At 34.2% G+C, this 19,615-nt stretch overlaps 1 protein-coding gene and 1 long non-coding RNA gene across 2 annotated transcripts; one reads left to right on the top strand and one right to left on the bottom strand.

Moving 5' to 3' along the window:
- Window positions 1–185: 185 nt before the first annotated feature.
- Window positions 186–14,232, bottom strand: LOC106077951 (NADH dehydrogenase [ubiquinone] flavoprotein 1, mitochondrial-like). Its single transcript, XM_056015316.1, has 13 exons — window positions 14,028–14,232; window positions 7,877–7,950; window positions 7,550–7,639; window positions 5,763–5,911; window positions 5,029–5,162; window positions 4,515–4,579; window positions 4,292–4,396; window positions 3,891–4,082; window positions 2,924–3,090; window positions 2,535–2,688; window positions 1,369–1,423; window positions 946–1,055; window positions 186–342 (listed from the first exon to the last, which is right to left on the bottom strand). The coding sequence occupies exons 1-13, from the start codon at window positions 14,071–14,073 to the stop codon at window positions 268–270; spliced, it is 1,416 nt and encodes a 471-aa protein (XP_055871291.1). The 5' UTR covers window positions 14,074–14,232; the 3' UTR covers window positions 186–267.
- Window positions 14,233–14,530: 298 nt separating this feature from the next.
- On the top strand, window positions 14,531–18,430 carry LOC106075223 (uncharacterized). The gene is made up of 3 exons (XR_008775746.1): window positions 14,531–14,622; window positions 17,317–17,451; window positions 18,217–18,430. It is a non-coding gene; the product is annotated as an uncharacterized LOC106075223 (long non-coding RNA).
- Window positions 18,431–19,615: the final 1,185 nt, after the last annotated feature.

The raw sequence follows: 19,615 nt of genomic DNA on the forward strand, positions 1-19,615 counted from the left end.
TTTTAGTATTATTTACATAGTCTTGAATGAACATATAACATTCTAACTATAAACTTGTTCTATTGAAAATTGATGATCTTAATGGCAAACCAAATACTTTCACAACTAAAAAAATGTTTAGTTTGTATCAGCTTCTACCACTGTCTGTAGTTATTGACCTGGCCAAATCAAAAACAACAACTAGATAAGTCTCAAAATATTTATTTTTTAATTCAGCACAAATTCAAGTGGTGCTATTTCAGCTGACATCAGTGCAGCAATTAGATTTTAATTTCTAGCAGCTTTCTTCTCATAGTCATCCATTCGCTTTTCAAGTTCTGGTCTGAAGTGTCGTATCAAGCCCTTAGAGTAAAACAGAAATTATTTTTTCTTAGCTTGTTGAGTAGCAAATAAATTCCTTCTTTATTGCATGGTACATTTCAAATTTATTTTCTCATGAAGATATCAACAAAGAAGTAATTTGTTTTACCCCTAAGAGTAAAGAAACAATACCTAAAAAAAGAGAATATTTTGTGGAGATAAAAAAATTAAATTGCTTTATTAGAAAGTGAATTGTAAACTATAGCACACAAAAAAAAGTGTTAGCAACTGGATTGATTTTATATAGCTTAATAACTAAAACCATTTCTAAATATTTTTTTCTTCACAGCAATGGTATGTTGACACAAAGTATACATTTGTAAAATAACTTTCTTAACTTATATATAAATGTATAGATATTAAAGATATTACAAATTACAAACTGGCCCACTTCTTTGAGATGCATTTACAGACTAAAATAAGATTTCTTGATCTGTTTGCAAAGAAAACAGTTTCTGTATCTCAATTATGTAGAAACAAATTCTGTGAACAAATATTATTCCCCTGAAATGTTCATATCTTACCAATTCTTATACTGAATCACCCAACTAGAGGAAGAAAGTATTTCTATTTCAACAGACTCACCTGAACTGGCCAGGCAGCACCGTCACCCAGGGCACAGATTGTGTGTCCTTCTATCTGTTTGCTTAACTCATACAGCATGTCAATTTCATCTCTTTTGGCGTTGCCAGTCTCTGAAAGGAACAAAAATTACATTAATTTCTTTTTATATACAACATATACCCAAGGTGAGGATGGAATATTTCATTATATTTTTTGCTACTATCTCTTTGAGACGGGGAGACACATTAAGCCTGAAAGCCAGTCATTAGGTACAAGTAAAATCTATGTATGCATTATTTAGCTTATAGCTACATTGTAATAAATCCTAGAATTTCCTAGAAGTTTAGCAACTAGAAAAAAAAAATTCCTTAGTGATAAATATTTCACAGAAAGTGAACTACACATAAATAAAATGCTATGTCAACAAGCTGGAAAAAAACTTACGAAATCTGTGCATGATCTTCATCATCCAGTTGACTCCCTCTCGACAAGGTGTGCACTGCCAAGGGAGAAGAAAAAATTTAATTGTTTAAACACAATGTGAAAATACTCTTAATAAATTTAAAACATCAAAAATAAGTATTTTTCTTTCAGACTATAGCTTTAGTAGCTGAGTTAAGATAATTAGTAGTATTCTATAGCTAATACTCTTTTCACTATGAGCATCCAGCCGAGACCAGGATTCTTACAACTTACCTCAGGAAGTTTGAGCTGGAACTGAAGATCTCCCTATTATTATTTAAAGGAGGAACCCTACCCTTCCCCACCACTAGTTCTCGCTTTGTTTTCTCCATGCAGTGACAACATTGTAGATCAAACTTGTTTAGGATCCTAGTAAGGTACAGTCCTCCTCAGCTATAAGAGCTACATAGAAGTTATGGTTTGTCAACTTCCAACCTATGCTCTACTTGCCATTTAAATATAATACAAATAAAAATTGCAATCTTTAATGAAGTGACACTTGTGGCATGCCGCGTAGGACGTAATCATCTTCTTTTTTGAAGTAACGTCTTATTATATAAGAAATGTATTCTACAGGATCCAGATACTCATGAGAAGAGTAAAACTCTTCTAAAAAGAGTAACAGCTTATGGAAAGACACCAAAGAGAATGAGAAACAGATGTGAAAGAAAAGTTCTCTCAAAAGAAAAAATATTCTAAATGAATACAACTTGTATGTTATTTCAAGGCCAAGAAAATATTTTGTCAATTCTTTAAATGAATTCCTTTTCAATTGTATAAAAAATACCGTACATAATATTTTTTATTAATCTTAGTTCACTATTAAATATACTCTCAACAGGAACTACTTACAATTAAAAATACAGATATAGATCTAAATCTAGGAGCAGCTAGATCGACATCATTAATTTATTTTTGCTTTGATATGACTTTTCATATTATTTTGGACAATACAAGACAATAATGAGAATATTTTTATTTCATTTATTATCCTATTTTTAAATTTTTGAGAAATTTTGCATCACCTATCAAAAGAAATAAGCCTGAATTAGTCCAAACTAAGGACAGTCTTTCTTTTTTTTTTAAAGTTACAAAAGTTACCTCTTACAGAAATGCCTTATTAATTAACAATATAATGTCTCTAATACCTGGCCACAGCTCTCATGCTTATAGAAGTCAATCAATCTAGCAATACAACGAACTACATCACACTGTTTATTCATGACAATGAGAGCAGCAGTGCCAAGACCTGTCTGAACTCGAATCAAGTCATCAAAGTCCATCAGTACCGTATCACAGACACTGGGGAGTGAAACAAACAATATTATACTTTGAATTTAGTTACGCCTGGATAAATTTAGTTACGTCTGGATACTTTTTTTTTTAGAGAAAAGTCCAAATGAAAGGAATTAACCTTCCCATTTCATGTAATGTGTGTGTGTTTGTATATATATGTGTGTGTGTGTGTATTTTATGTAAGGAAAAGCCATTATTTATTCAATGCAAATGATAATAAATTAATACATTTTCTTCTTACGATTTTGGTATCAATGGCGTGGAAGAGCCACCAGGTATAACTGCAAGCAAATTGTCCCAGCCACCAATGACACCTCCTGCATGGCGTTCAATAAGATCTTTCAAAGGAATTGACATTTCCTCTTCAACTGTTGTGGGATTATTGACTTGGCCAGAGATGTTAAACAGCTAAATTTAAAATAATTTCATATTATCTAACTGACATAATTCAATAATGTGATTTAAAGCATACATATTACAAAATCTAAGTATATTATTACTACAATAGTAAACAGAAACTTGTCTCTTACAAAATTTTAAAATACTCCCCCCCCCCCCCAGTAGTCCACAAAAGAGATTAGACCATAGCACTCTGAGCATTCAAGTTGCACTATAGAAAAGCCTTTGCTGAACCAGCATGAGGCCATGAATAAGGAGTGGATGAATACTTTTTACAATATGTAGAGTTTGATTCTATCTTGAAATAATGTTACACAGTTCACTACAAACGCTTGACTGCACACACACAAAAGGCACATAAGACATAAATGTTAGTAAATATTAAATGAAAGTACTTTGACAACAAAATTAAATTAGTAAGCTAAATTTTGCTTACTACTGCGAAACAATACAGCAGCCAGGTATTGCAAACAAAAAAAATGTAATTAGCACAATACGATACAAAAATATTGTGGGTTTGCATCTAGCTTTATTAAAGCAACTGTAGAAAATAAATCTGTACATTAAACACATTTCGCAAGACTTCTTTTCATGTGTTCGATGATTTATTTAATACCTGACTAACTATTATTCAATGCGACTAGGTTTGAATATATTTTGTTTTTTTTAAGTATTTAGAGCAAGCAAGACTTTATTAAAAGCAAAAAATACTTAAAGTAAACAAAATGGGAGACAATGATTTGATCTTTGAACCACTTTATTCTTATTATTTACTGTGTCTTTTTTAAGTAAAAATACAACAAACTAACCTTCACACCACGATTACGTTCACGTCCAAAACTGGCAAACCAGGTTCCTCCTCGCCGGCAAATGTCTGGCGCCACTGCCACTGTCTCTACATTGGATACTGTGGTAGGGCAACCGAAAACACCAACGTCAGCAGGGAATGGTGGCTTGAGCCTAGGCTTGCCTTGTTTCCCTTCAATGGACTCAATCAGTGCCTACACAGATGGAAAGTAAAGAAATGTGCAATAAGCTGACACACAAACAATGACTATTTATCAAACGCATCTCATTTAAAGCACAAAGGGACAACATTTTAATGTTTAAAATACTTAGGGAGTATCTTGGAAATATTTTTTTTAAATGCTTAACTAAAGAAAAGTAATGCAGGGAATAAGAATTGACAAAGTATTTTTTAAAAACCTACTGTTTCCTCCCCACAGATATAAGCTCCTGCACCTCTGTGTACAAAAACATCAAAGTCATAGCCAGAGCCACAAGCATTTTTGCCAATTAGCCCAGCTTTGTAAGCCTGTGAATTAAGTGAAATGAGCAGAAATGTAAATCGTGTACAAGAAAAAATATAAATTTAAGTTAAAAACAAAGTAAAAAAAAAAAAAAATATGAAAGTTCTAAGTTTATTTGATCACCTCGTTGATAGCTATCTGTAGGTTAGATGCCTCGTTGTAGAACTCTCCTCTAATATAAATATAGGCTATGGAATAAAACAGAACAATGTTGTTGTTTTTATTTATTATTGTGAATCTCAGTACATAGTAAACAAGAAAATGAGAATTCATCAAAAATCATTTTCTCTGAACAGTTAATAAAGCTCTCAATATTTTTTTATTAATCAAGATTTTTTTTTTTAATTATTATTCTACGATTTTACAAAGGACAAAGATTTCTTTATGACAAGTAAAGGTATAACAAAACTGCTATAGCTTCCAGTAAATGTTAATCTGCCTTCACTTTCCTCAATAGATTGTTAGTAACCAATTTGAGGATTCGGAAATGGCATTTACTAAAATCTGAACTCAGACCCCTGTTCAGAGTGGCAACCAAGCACTCTATTTCACAGCCTCCATATCACTTTAAAATAAATGACATAATAATAAAAAAGGTAAGCAGAGAATATTAAGTGGACTTCAAGAAAGCACTAACCAGCCCGAGCATGCATAGCAAAGCCTGCTACTAGACAACCCTCCACTAGCTTGTGGGGATCATGTCTCATAATCTCTCTGTCTTTACAAGTTCCTGGCTCTCCCTCATCAGCATTGACAACAAGGTATTTAGGCCTGTAGTGAAACATTAAAGACCTAATTAAACTATGTGGATACAGGTTCATTTAACACATTGACTAAATAAAACAATACCAAAATATCAATCAATTTTACACAAATTATAAGCCTAGATGTACCTTTTACATGCATGGTTCATGTTAATTGCAAATGTTCTGGTAAAACCCCACCATTTCAACGTAAACAGAAAGGAAAAAATAAACATGGGGTTTCATTATGATTGGTTGGATATCATTAGAATCTGACTTTTTTGAAAATGAAAAATAGCATTACACCAGTCTGGTAGTGTTAAAACAATAATGTTTGGTGGAACATTGATAGAATACTTGACTCTTTAGAAAACCTTAACAGTTTGTTATAATGTTATTTAAAACAAAGAAGGCTTATATTTAGGTTGTTGTTTTTTTAACGGTATATATGACATTCAGGAATTGGTGAAGGTATGATCATGATGATAATGCTTCTCTCTCTACTGTCACGCTTGCAGTGACGAGTTAAAATAGGCACTGATATAATGAGCTAGTCAAACACACACACACACACACCCAGAGCCACATTAGGTAGGTAGGACTGCTTACAACCAACAATTAGACTGACCTGCCATCAAAAGGCTTGTTCATGAATCCCCATTTCATCCCAGTTGGGAACCCAGCTCCACCCCTCCCCCTGAGTCCAGAAGTGGTTATTTCTTTCAATATCCATTCATGACCTTTCAGGATAATCTCTTTAGTCTTGTACCAGGCACCCTAAAACAAAGTGAAAATAACAGAAACATGTTAGTCTAGAAAAACCAGTACATAAAGGGTTATTTATGCAATTTCTGTACATAAGAATTGCTTATCATAATTCCACTGAGATTTACACTTAGCAGAAATTAGAAAGTGATGCAGATTTAGCTTATTTTAAATTAAAATTTCTTTGTTAATACTGCTTACAGTATAGAATGTTTGAAAAAAGCAAATGTGTTTAATCTTTAGAAGTCAATATCTTTAGAACAAAATAATGTGTAATCAAAAGTTCTTGGAAAAAAAAAAAAAAGGGAAGGGGCAATAATCTGTGACCAAAATAACCCTCAAAAGCAGGGACAGAATGTTGTTTGGGAAGTACTCCTCTGACTACTTCTTCAATCTAATAAGTATGATGATTGCACAAAGCACTTTGTACAACACAGCACTTATTGATCAAATTCATTTTTTTAAGGTTACCCATAAAGTTTTAGGTGATGTTGCTTGTTCAGGCTGTCTTGAGGTCAACTATGGATGACTGTTGGATTTCAACCAATTACTCTGCAAGCGTTTGGGTGTAGATGTTCGGGTGTATTCCGTGTAGTTGAACAACAATACAGACAGAAACAATCAACATCGGTTTTAACTAGTGAAGAGATGTAGTCAACACTGATGAACAACTTCACATATATTTATTCTAATAAAAGGCCACAGTAGAAGTCTCTGTCACTAAACACGTCGTTACCCTGGAGTATTCTATCGCTAACTGATTTTCCGGTCTCTAACCCAACATATCCCAAACGTCACTAGTCCCGTTCAATATGCGTCTTCTATGGTGCGTCGCTAAATAACTAAACTATAAATAAGGTGTCTAATATAATCCTTACATCTCTATGGAATTGAGACATAAGACCACTTATTACAGATAAAATGTGACATTTTCTGATGTCTCTCAGAGAGCAGGCAAAATACATGAGAATGCAAATTTAAGACACAACTCACGAGTTAAATTACTATTAAATAAATGACCTATATAGATCAAACAGAGCAATAAAATACACCACACATAAATATCTGGGAGATATATACATATTAAGCTGGTAACATACAAGTGTGGATTAATCAGGGATCCAGTACACACAGTTAAGACAGTTTACTGTAGCGTTCAATTTGAATTTCATAGATAAGACAGGATGAAAATCCTTTCTAATCCATCAATCTTAAAAGCCATGTATTAAAATTACTTGCAGTCAAATTTTCAATCTGTGAGCATAAATCATGTTTTTGAATTCATGTATGTTCCATATCTTGTGTGACCATCTCCACATTGATGACAAAAACTTTTACTAAACCTCTGTGCTAATATCATTTTATAACCCAAATGCATGCAAATTTGTATAATAATAATAATAATAATAATAATCTTTATTATCCGTAAGGAAATTTGTCTTACAATTTGTGCATTACACCAAACAAAAAACATTATAATCTGGACATATTTACAATTCAATATTATCCTTATAATGTTAAGTGAGAATGCTTAGGATCTGGATAGTCAAGCCATTTTAATTTGCTTAATGTTAATATCATGATTACCTACATTGTGTAATATCTTTAAAATAAAAATAAAATGTAAAAACAAAAACTAAATCTACTTACCCTGGCTTGTGCACCTTTTAATCTAAAGTCATAACGTCCATACAAATTAGTAAATATTCTATCCTGGTCTTTAAGGGGTCCATAAGTTTTCTGATAACAACATAATAAAACAATGTATTTAAACAAATTAAAAATACTTAGAAATTTATTTATTTAAATAAAAAGTATCAGATGATATTTTGCATGATTTTCTTTTCTTTTTTTTTAACTTTTTGATTTTTTATCAAATTTAATAATCATATATATATATATATATATATATATATATATATATGTAAAAAAAAAAAAAAAAAAGAAGAAAAAGAAGAAAAAAAAAAGAGTAAAAACCTTTTCATTCTTTGCAGGTTCAGTTGCATTATGTCTAACCAATGTTGACAATACAGGCAATCCTTGACTCCGACCTGAATATTATATCAAGATCAGAGATACAATATGAAAAGCAATTAAAAAGAGCATTTTGTAAACACAGGCTTCCAGACAATAAACATTTTTTTATTTCCTAACTTACTTTTTTTCATTTTCAAAATTGTGCAAAATTATAATAAATGATTAAAAGCAATGTAACACAGGTAATTTAAAAAGAAAATGCAGGCAGTAATAAACTTTTTTTTTATAAGGTTGAAAGATTCATAACAAAACATAGGGTATTGATAATTGCTGATCATTTTTTTTAAATGAAATTTAAGCCAAGTGATGTCCGTAAAGTGATGAAGCCTCCCAGCCTTATTTTTAAACACATAATTGACATGACATCTCAAGTCTAATTTCTAAACAGTTTGCCTTAACTGTGATTTAAGTGATCAACATCATCATATAGTGATATAGAGTCTAGTGGAGTATATTCCAATAGATGTGTTAAGGCGTAGTGATAGGAGTCTTTCTGAACCGTTGCACTTCAGCTCTACTGTGTTCAGCAGTGTGTTCTTAACTGCGAAACCAATGCCATGTTCCCTTACTTCACTTTGGGCTCTGCCTTGCCAGAAGAAGGTGTAGTCTTTTTCTTTCATTGAACCAGAGTCAGCTAAACAAGTTTCCTGAAGGGCGGCAATGTCTACTTTGAGCCTGGTAGTTCATCATTTATTATTGCAGATTTTCTGGCATCTTCTATATCTGGTAAGTTTTCATTATGTCCAGTCTGTAGTGTACACATTCCACGTGCCCAGTTTAAAAGTGGAGCTCCTCTTTTTTTTCTTCATGTCGACTGGTAATTGGCTTTGTGCCTGCTTTTCAGATTTTGTCCTATCCTCGTGTACCCAAACGAGGAAGACAGGCATGACGGAACAGCACCTTATTGGCTGGGGGCTGCCCAGCTTGAGGCGGGCAGTAGCTATCCATTGGAAACCTAGGATCCCTCCCACCAATGAAAGTGGCCCCTGGCGCCCTGCTCTATGTCAATTGAGCATTTGAGCTTATAACTGATGACTGCCACTTCCCGTGTTTGGCCGACACCAAAGGTGAAGCTGGAGTGTCCTCTCCAGTTTTTGGGGTTAGGGCTTTGAATAAGTGAGATGAAAGCCTGGGCAGTGTTTATGGTCGGAATGATGTCACCCACACAGCAGTTCCCCCTCTCCACACAACTGATGTGACCAAAGGAACGGAATATATCCAATACAGTTTGGGATCAGTGTGCCACAATCTGCCTAAGGGTCACCAGCTCCTGATTTTTCCTCAGGGTTGTCTCACGAAAAAAAGCCTTTCCCGTGTTTGGGTATAGTCGCAAGGCAGCGGAGGTTTGGATTCAGAGTTTTCCTTCTCCTAGATGGGTAGCCAACCAAGGCTAATAAGCCCCTCCTGCCCAAAGCTTACTGGTTTAGGCGCCAGTTGCTCACCTTTGCCCCTTCTAATGTCTGTGGTAACGGTTCCGCCAGGCTCAGTAACTGAACCACATGTGAAGGCCAGGAGTTGGACTGGTTGTCAGATCTATGCTATTTGAGACGCATGCCATTGAAAGCATTTTATAGGTAATGATGGGCTTAAGACCATTACCATTTTCTGACACCAAAACGCCCAATACAGCTGTCCCATGCAGAGTTGTCAGATCCAAGGCGTGCATTGAGGTTGACGAGGATGATAACCTGTTCCGTAGTTGGGATCTCGCTAAGAGCAGACGAAAGGTTGTCATAAAACATATCTTTGGCCTCTGGTGTACAACTCAGAGTAGGAGCATAGGCACTTATCAAAGTAATGATTTTCTCCATCCGCCAACTCCAGGAAAAGTGCAGAGAACAAAGGATGCCTTTGTATATTGCATTCATTGACCTGGAAAAGGCTTTCGATGTAGTCAGCAGAGATGGCCTCTTTAAAATTTTACAGATAATAGGCTGTCCACCCAAGGCTTTCCACCAAAATATGATGGGTACAGTGCAATTCAACGGTTCCAGCTCCAAAAGTTACAATATAAACAGAGGAGTTAAACAAGGATGTGTCCTGGCCCCAACCCTCTTTGGAATACTATTTTCACTGCTAATCCACAAAGCATTTGACAAATCCACCGAAGGCATCTATCTCCATTCCAGATTTGATGGCAAACTCCTAAATATTGCCAGACTGAGGGCCAAAACTAAAATCAGAACCACCCTCGTAAGAGATGTTATTCGCAGATGACGCAGCAGTAGTGGCACACAGGCAAGAGGAACTTCAGTCACTTATGTTCCGCTTCTCTCAGGCCTGTAAAGAATATGGCTATACTATTAGCACAAAGAAAACAAATGTTATGGGACCACCTGCTACAACACCACCCTTCATCCTCATTGACGATAACAAGCTGGATGCCGTAAACGAATTCTGCTATCTGGGATCCACAATTAAAGATGACCTGTCTCTAGAAGAGGAGATAAAAAAATGCATAGGGAAGGCTGCCTCGACCTTCGCTAGACTCAGGCCAAGAGTTTGGGAAAACCAGAAGCTAACTAGGGTGACCAAAATGGAAGTCTACAAGGCATGCGTTTTGAGTACACTGCTGTATGGCAGTGAATCATGGACTACCTATGCAAAGCAAGAGAGAAAACTGAACTCATTTCATTTGAGATGTCTCCGTAGGATCTTGAAAGTCACATGGAAAGAAAAAGTGTGCAATACTGAGATCCTTGTGCGATCAGGTATTCCCAGCATCTTTACAGCCCTCGGGCAACGCCGTTTGCGCTGGCTTGGACATGTTTAATGGAAGTAGGACAAGCGCATCCTGAAAGTCATCCTCTATGGACAACTCGCAACTGGCACAAGAAAAACTGGTCGCCCCCATGGATGTAATAGATGTAATAAAATAAGACCTCAAATCAGTGAACATCAATACTGACAATTGGGAAGACATAGCTCTAGACCGCACCAGATGGAGAGAGACAGTGACCAAGAAAGCTATGGACAGTGAAAGAACCACTGGCGGATCCAGGGGGGGGGGGGGCGGTAGGGGCGATCGCCCCCCCCCAAAGGGGGGGGGGGCGGACGAATTATAGTATCGAATTCACACAATTTGTATGCGAATTTATTACTTATGTTAATAATATATACTAATTATTTATATTTCAACGTATTTTTAGATTATTTCGCCCCCCCTTTCTAGTATTTTGGCCGATTTGGTAGGGTCGGGAGGGGGCGATGGCATCAATCCGCCCCCCCCCCCACCATAAACTTTCGAGTGGGGTGGGCGGTCTTATTTTTTGTATAAATCACAGCTTGCTAACAGAATCAATTAAATATCTATATGATTAAAACTTGTTATTGGTATTTTAACCGGTCTTTATATAATTTCGTTCACCTGTTGGCCGATTGGAAGGGGAAGAGCGAATACCTCCACCACCCTTCCCATCTAAACCCTTTGAGTGGGGGGGGGGGGGGCGGTCCTACTTTTATGGAGAAATCATAGTATGTGAACAAAATTAGTCGAATATCTATATAATATAAACAGGTGGAAGTGCGATACATGCAATCGCCTTCCCCCCATCGGACAAATCAATACCTTTTCTTTTTGTATTATAGTAAGAAATTACAAAATAAAAAAAATCTGTCACTAATATAATATATATATGCTATAAAGTAAATTCTTATATCGAGTCGCCCAACCCCTATTCTTTAATGCAAAATGCAATCATTAGCAGAAATTATAAAAAGGAGCGAGGATTAATCGTTTTCATTTTACCGCCCTTCCCCTTTCCAGACAGAGTTTGTGTAATTTCACATGAATTTATCATAACTATTTTAAGAAAGACTTTGCTTTGGAAAAGTTATAATTCAAGCGAAATTTTTCAATATAACAGTCTCGGTTGAGATGAGTTCAAAAGCCAGATAATCATTTCCTAGTCGACTTTTTCCAACCTTTACTCTATCTCATATTTTTCTAGTTAAATAAATTTAGGACTATAACTCACAATTTATGCTTGAATTTTATTGAATATTTTTAATCGAATATTTTTTTTTCGGCGGCGATCCTCAAGGCCTTAATCTAAATATGTGGGGTATCTAATCTTTTCAAAGAACAAATCGGTTTTATTTGCAATGTATTAAGGGACTATAAATTCATATTAGAATATTTTTCTCATTATTCAAAAGGCACTTTATAATAGAATGAATAATGAGCTGTAGGTCAGGAGAATGCGTTACTGCAGTGAAGAATGCCAGAAAACGCTTTTAGCGTCGTGGCTTTGCCCCGAACCCCACTAATAAATAATGAGCTGTACATGTCAGAAGAATGCGTTTCAGCTGTTAAAAATACAAGAAAACGCTTTTAGCGTCGTGGCTTCGCCCCGAACACCACTAATAGGTAATGAGCTGTACATGTCAGGAGAATGCGTTTCAGCCGTGAATAATGCAAGAAAACGCTTTTGGCGTCGGGGCTTCGCCCCGAACCCCACTGATAAATAATGAGCTGTAGATGTCAGAAGAATGCGTTTCTGCAGAGAAAAAAAGCAAGAAAACGCTTTTGGACGTCGGGGCTTCGCCCCGAACACCACTAATAGGTAATGAGCTGTACATGTCAGGAGAATGCGTTTCAGCCGTGAATAATGCAAGAAAACGCTTTTGGCGTCGGGGCTTCGCCCCGAACCCCACTGATAAATAATGAGCTGTAGATGTCAGAAGAATGCGTTTCTGCAGAGAAAAATGCAAGAAAACGCTTTTGGACGTCGGGGCTTCGCCCCGAACACCACTAATAGGTAATGAGCTGTACATGTCAGGAGAATGCGTTTCAGCCGTGAATAATGCAAGAAAACGCTTTTGGCGTCGGGGCTTCGCCCCGAACCCCACTGATAAATAATGAGCTGTAGATGTCAGAAGAATGCGTTTCTGCAGAGAAAAATGCAAGAAAACGCTTTTGGACGTCGGGGCTTCGCCCCGAACACCACTAATAGGTAATGAGCTGTACATGTCAGGAGAATGCGTTTCAGCCGTGAATAATGCAAGAAAACGCTTTTGGCGTCGGGGCTTCGCCCCGAACCCCACTGATAAATAATGAGCTGTAGATGTCAGAAGAATGCGTTTCTGCAGAGAAAAATGCAAGAAAACGCTTTTGGGTGTCGGGGCTTCGCCCCGAACCCCAGTGAAAAAGCTTAAAGCGCTCTCCCAGACCCCCAAGCTTGCAAGAGAAAGACTGTTTTTATTTTCTGTTTTTTTTTTCGCCGAAGATTGAGAAACAGTCTTATTTTATTCTCATATATCGAATATATATATATATATATATATATATATATATATATATGCTGTACGCACGTTTATGCATAGGGTTAGGGTTTACTGGGCGTTAGGGTTAGGGTTTGGAAAAAAAATCGCCCCCCCCCACTCCAAAGTTCTGGATCCGCCAGTGGAAAGAACATGGGTCTCAGCTTAGTAAAAATAACTTACAATCTAAAAAATGGCCAGCTCCTCTACCACCGAAGCAAAAGCCACCATGACCTGCGCTATTTGTGGACGGGAGTGTCTCTCCAAAATAGGGCTCGACAGCCACATGAGGAAGTGTGCCCTAAGATGAACCTTAGTCGTTCTATGACCAGTATGAGTATATTATATAAATATTATTATACTTTAGTAATAATAGAATAGTAGGACTAGTCAGTGATTAGTGCATGACTTGAGGGCAGAAGGGGATAAATTAAATAAATAATTTCTATGACTCTATTAGTATTATATAAATACTCTATCAAATCTATATAGATCTAGATCTAATATTATATACATCTAGATTCTAGATCTAATAAACTATGAAACCAAAAAAAAAAAGGCCGAAATTGCACAAAACTGGCAAAACCTTGCTTGTGTCACTTGTGATTCATTCACTAAACTTATTCACTATCACTATTAGATCTACTGTAACTGTCATTAGTATTACTTAGTCTTAGTGACTTAGTTAGTATCAATGCAGCTTATGCTATTATTATAATCATTTAATATCATTCATGATTTGCTTCAGTATGAGTATGAGTTACTTACTAATAATGAATAATCATAGTTTATAATGAGTATAAATTTAGATTATTTTAGATGGACTTACAAAGCGAAACAGTTACATTTGGAGAAATTCGAGCCAAACCAGCCATTCCTTTAACGCCGGTCCTTTGCAACAGCAAGGACGGTGCACTAAATTGATAAAAATATTAGATTCTAAAGGTTTTACAGTTTATATAAACATCGACCTTTACATAAACATTAATCCATTGTCAAGGTAGACTAAGAACGATTGAAGTTGATGCATTTCCTTTTTCTTTATTTGCCATTTGGCTATCAATAAATCTATCTCATTAAAACCAGTTATAACTCACAAAATTGCCCAAAAAATGTTAATGAATTTTTGTCTGATGTATGTAATATTTAAATATTCTTTAAATTGTTAAAATTTTGTTTTTTTCATTAAGGATTTAAAGCAAATCGATTCAAAATTTATTTGCTAAGTAAAGGTAAAATTGCAATGTGACTATGTTTGTTTGCAGATTCTGGCTATAAATACAAAATTTTCTTTACTTCAGAACGTAGAGATCTAGACCTAGTTGTGAGGTATAATAAACAATACAGTCCCCAAGACAAGTGTAAAGACACTCAAAATTATTTCTATTTAGATCAGATCTAGATCTAGGTGCTAAGAACAGATAGTGAGCACTAAGCCGATAATTGATCATTTAATGATTTATTCACTGAGTCTATTTAATTTAGTAATTTACTAGTCTATTATGTATTTTCTATTACTAATAGTAATACTAGTAAACTAGTACTACTAATACTACTAATAGTCAGTAATACTACTATAGACTATAGGACTATACCTATACTAGCTATAGTAGAAATTAGTAGTAATAACTATTACTATATTATTACTACAGATACTATAATTTAACTATAATTTAAGTTACTGTAATAAAAATAATTACTATTAAAATTTATTAAATCTACTTATTTACTAGACTTACTTTAGTAAGTTTAAAATTAGTAGACTAGTATTACTAGTAATAGTAGTAGTACTACTTACTGGTCTACTAGACTCACTCAACTCACTGTCTATACTATTCAACTTCAACTCTTGAAGTTGAACTACTGAACTACTCATCAGGTCATCTATATAGTAATCTAGTTCAGTCTGTACTAGACTAGATTTAGATTGTCACTAGATCTACAGTAGATTCTATTTCTGCTTTTCTATTTCAGTATTTGTAAAGCTTATATTTAAACTTATTAGTATTACTAGTAGTAGATTCTATTTACTGTTAGTAAATTAGTACTATTACTATGGACTATGTCTATATTAGTCTATAAGTCTAAGTATACTATTAGTTGTTTTTTAATTTAATAATTAATTAGTTTACCTAATATAAAATAAGATATAAAATTAAAGATAACTCTGACCCTGTCTTACACTTAGTACACTTACTGACTTAAATCTCTTATAAAAAGTTATTAGTCTTATAGGTTATTGACTTATTCTTAATTAATTTTAAGTTAAAGAGACAGTCTGATGATTTCGACAATTCTTATATCATTATTATATGTGTTTTAAATTAGAGATAAGGAATACATTAATTATTATTCTTTTTATTTTATTTTCAATATTAACTTAGTTGTCTTAGTAATTGATGTTTTTCTGCATTTCCAAAACAGTCAAATTTTTACTAGATTTCTATGTGATGTCAGAATAGCCCAAATGTGTAGCCTACATATATCTGACAAGGTTGTTAACATTAGTAGGACTTCCAGCCTATTTACTTTTTCAGCTGGGAGGAGTGTGGATGAAAATGCTTTTCCCCCTAGAGTTAGTTATTATAATGCTTTGAGATCTAAATAATTGTAAATGTAGACCTAGATCTCAGTATACGTTTCAGCACCGCATATCTATGAAAGATGTGTGTTACAATAAAAAGGATGTATTTATATATATAATATATATTATATATATATGTTTATTTTTCCCTCTTCAATTAAAATCTTCATAATAAAAGTGTCTACCTTCATTATTTTTTTATTTTATTGACTAACTTTATAATGGAAAACCATTATACAGCATACAGAAAAGTTTACATTCTCCTAAAAGAAATAGATCTTGGTCTATGCAGTTAGATCTAGAACTTGTAAGCATAGAAAAAAATGTGTTAAAAAATAGAATCTACTTGCTTGTCTAACTATGTCAATGTGTATTTTCTCACCTAACCACTCAACATACAACAAACGATATCTTCTTTTAATAAGCCCTAATGTTTTGCTTGATTTTTTTTTTTTATAATTTCATCAATATGGGGATTCCATGATAACTTTTCATTTGTTATTGCACCTAGATATTTTGAGTTTTTAGTCTGTGTAACTGGTTTACCATGATAAAATAAGTAGTTTTTGTTTTAGCTTTTTTTGTTACTCTTAATAACTGACATTTTTCTGGGTGGAAAGACATGCTCCAATTTGATTCAAATTTCTGTAATTCATCTAATTCTTTTTGTAACATTTTAGTATCTTGTGTTGCTTTTATAGTTCTATATATTATGCAGTCGTTTGCAAATACTCTGACTTTTATTCCTGAACTAATGCAATTTGGTTGGTCATTTATGTAAATTAGAAACATTTGTGGACTAGATGTAGCCTATCAAAGTGGCTAGTTTGTCAGTATCAGTCTGAATGATCTTTTTACTTTTTGGGACAGGGAATTATGATGAAAATGTTACTTTTTTTCCTCAAATTAGTTATCCTAATGCTTATACATCTTTATATTACTGTACCAGTGACTAACACAACTATGGACTAGGTCGTCACTAAGCCTAACAGCCACTATAACAATATTTTTGAGGGAAGTGATGTATGCCGAGCACCAAAAAAGTCTCAAAGACACCCCCCCCCCTTTTTTTTTTTTGACATGTCAAGAATTACTAATTGATATAATATTAATGTTTCTTAGCAGTTAAATAAAAAATAGTAAAATATTTACTATCACAACTTTTGTGCAGAATTTAAATATTATATGTTAATAATTCTATTTTGAAAAACCATTAGAGCAACCCTATAAATCTAATACATCTTTTAAAATAATATAGATCGAAAGTTAAAAAGAAGTACTAAGGACAGTAAACTTAAAATAAAGTAGTAGTAATATTAATCACAAAATCCCAGTTCACAAAAATACAAAAACAAAACCTAGTAAAATACTCTAAAGGACACAAAGATAAAGGCACATTTCAAGGAGCATCTGTTATTCAAGTTAATTAACAAATTCTGTTTAGTTAAAAGTACAAATGGGAGAGTTATTCTGTATTTATGCTTTGTTTTAATCATTTTTTTATAACTAAAAGTGTTTATTATTAATTTAATAGATTCTGCTATGATGAGACTAGACACCAAAGCACAAGAACAGCGCACTTTCTTGAGAGAGAGATTTTTAAGAATGCTTGGATGTCTCAACGGAAGCCTGGCAGAAGTTGTCATGCATGAAAAGACCAAAGTGACCTGTAAGTTTGGTGCCACAGACGTAGACCTACACCATATTCACGTGTCAGATTTGTCAACACCTATGGGCATAATACCACATGCTACACTACGAACATCTGACATAATCTCCATTGATTTACCTAATGTGGATGTTTTAAAAAAGACATAACTCTTAACCGTATGGTAAATATGTCATTAGTAATTCAATTAAAATGTTTTAAAATAATTCATAAACCAATTTTTTAACAATTTTTTGCATTTTTTATTTATATTTTTACTGCTAAGGGCTGTTCAGCTGTATAAATTTTCCTTTTTTTTTTTTTTTAGTGTTTTTAAGTTGTGTTAGAATAATCATTCAATATAAAAGTAAAGTTACATTTTAAATTCATAGAATAGATAGTCAAGTTAAATATATGTATGGTAAATTTTCTGCCTTGCATAAAATCCAGTTAGTTAGTCTGCACACTGGAAAAAAAATTAGATAGTGTGGAGGGGCTGGAACATAACTTGCTTCTTTTCCTCTACTGTGTTTGATTTACAACAAGTCTTACATCAATATTTTTTTGCTAGGTGCCAAGAAACTCTAACATTACTTGTGCTTGCACATTTCCTGTATGGGACCAGTAAAAGATGGTCACTTTGATCAATTTTGCTTTCATCTGTTTTATTTCCACACCTAAATTGTTTTTTATTTTATTATTTCAGTTTTCTGTCAAAAGAAAGATTCAACAATTTTGCTTTCATCTATTTTATTTCCACACCTAAATTGTTTTTTATTATTTCAGTTTTCTGTCAAAAGAAAGCTTGAGAACAAGAATTTGTTCTGGAATTCTCTGCAGTTGTCAGTGGTTAAACAAGTGGCTTCCTGCAACGATAATAGTTGTTTTGCACAGGGTATAAAACACTGTTATTACTTCGTAGAAGTCCTGAACTATACACTGTAGCATTTTATTGTTTACTCCTGTTGATTCGTGAATTAAAATAAAGATTCAAATTTGATGATAAGCATTGAATGCATTTTTTTGTTGATTGTTTTATGAGTGTCATTTTTAGTTTTAGAGAATAGTTAAGTTTCCCCAAATTACATGATATACTTCGTTAGTGCCTCTATGCTAAGTGCCTCTATGCCTACTCTATACTTGAACACATGGAAGAAACACAGCATTGAATTCAATTTTCTTGTATTGTATTGTAGTGGCCATTTTTTCCTAGCTATTTATTAGTATTAAAGTATCTATATATCTCAGCACAAAATGTGTAACAGGCGCCTTCTAAACTAAGTCAAAATATAGAATTAATGTTAGTGTTGTAACTCTGCGTTGCGAAACATAGAGAAGTTTCATCAAAGATACAAGTTTAATAGAGGTATTGTAAAGACATATACTTCTGCTCGAGAAGGTAAGCAAATATACCCACACCTGTGGTGTAAAGGTTCTTTTTGTGTCAAGGTGAAGTTCTGTAGTAAAGCGAGTGAGTGCTACTGTATTTAGAGAAGTGATTCCAGGGTAGTGTGTGCAGTGAGTGGCACTGGTTCCTGAGATAAGTGTGTTGGTAGTGGAGGCGTTTGAGTTGCAGACACATGGCTGTAGAGGTAGGCTATATGTGAACTGTTTAACCTGCAGAATTGTGATGTATACCAGCAGTCCAAGTGGTATATATGTGAACTGTTTAACCTGCAGAATTGTGATGTATACCAGCAGTCCAAGTGGTATATATGTGAACTGTTTAACCTGCAGAATTGTGATGTATACCAGCAGTCCAAGTGGTATATATGTGAACTGTTTAACCTGCAGAATTGTGATGTATACCAGCAGTCCAAGTGGTATATATGTGAACTGTTTAACCTGCAGAATTGTGATGTATACCAGCAGTCCAAGTGGTATATATGTGAACTGTTTAACCTGCAGAATTGTGATGTATACCAGCAGTCCAAGTGGTATATATGTGAACTGTTTAACCTGCAGAATTGTGATGTATACCAGCAGTCCAAGTGGTATATATGTGAACTGTTTAACCTGCAGAATTGTGATGTATACCAGCAGTCCAAGTGGTATATTAAATAAGAGCTACAAAAGTAGTAGTATCAGTGGAATTGTGTAGAAAATATCCTTGGCTTAAAACAGTCTTTTTAATTCAAAGGTAAAATAAAAATGCGCTATTTAAATTATGGGTATGGTTAAGTAT

The sequence above is a fragment of the Biomphalaria glabrata genome, chromosome 17 (genome assembly GCF_947242115.1).
Source record: "Biomphalaria glabrata chromosome 17, xgBioGlab47.1, whole genome shotgun sequence".
NCBI classification, from domain to species: domain Eukaryota; kingdom Metazoa; phylum Mollusca; class Gastropoda; family Planorbidae; genus Biomphalaria; species Biomphalaria glabrata.

Coding starts and splice junctions, on each gene's coding strand:
- LOC106077951 (XM_056015316.1), bottom strand. CDS start 14,073: ATGGCTGGTTTGGCTCGAATTTCTCCAAATGTAACTGTTTCGCTTT. Junction 4,397..4,514: donor TACAGATAGCTATCAACGAG/GTGATCAAATAA, acceptor CTTAATTCACAG/GCTTACAAAGCTGGGCTAAT. Junction 1,056..1,368: donor GAAGATCATGCACAGATTTC/GTAAGTTTTTTT, acceptor TGTTCCTTTCAG/AGACTGGCAACGCCAAAAGA.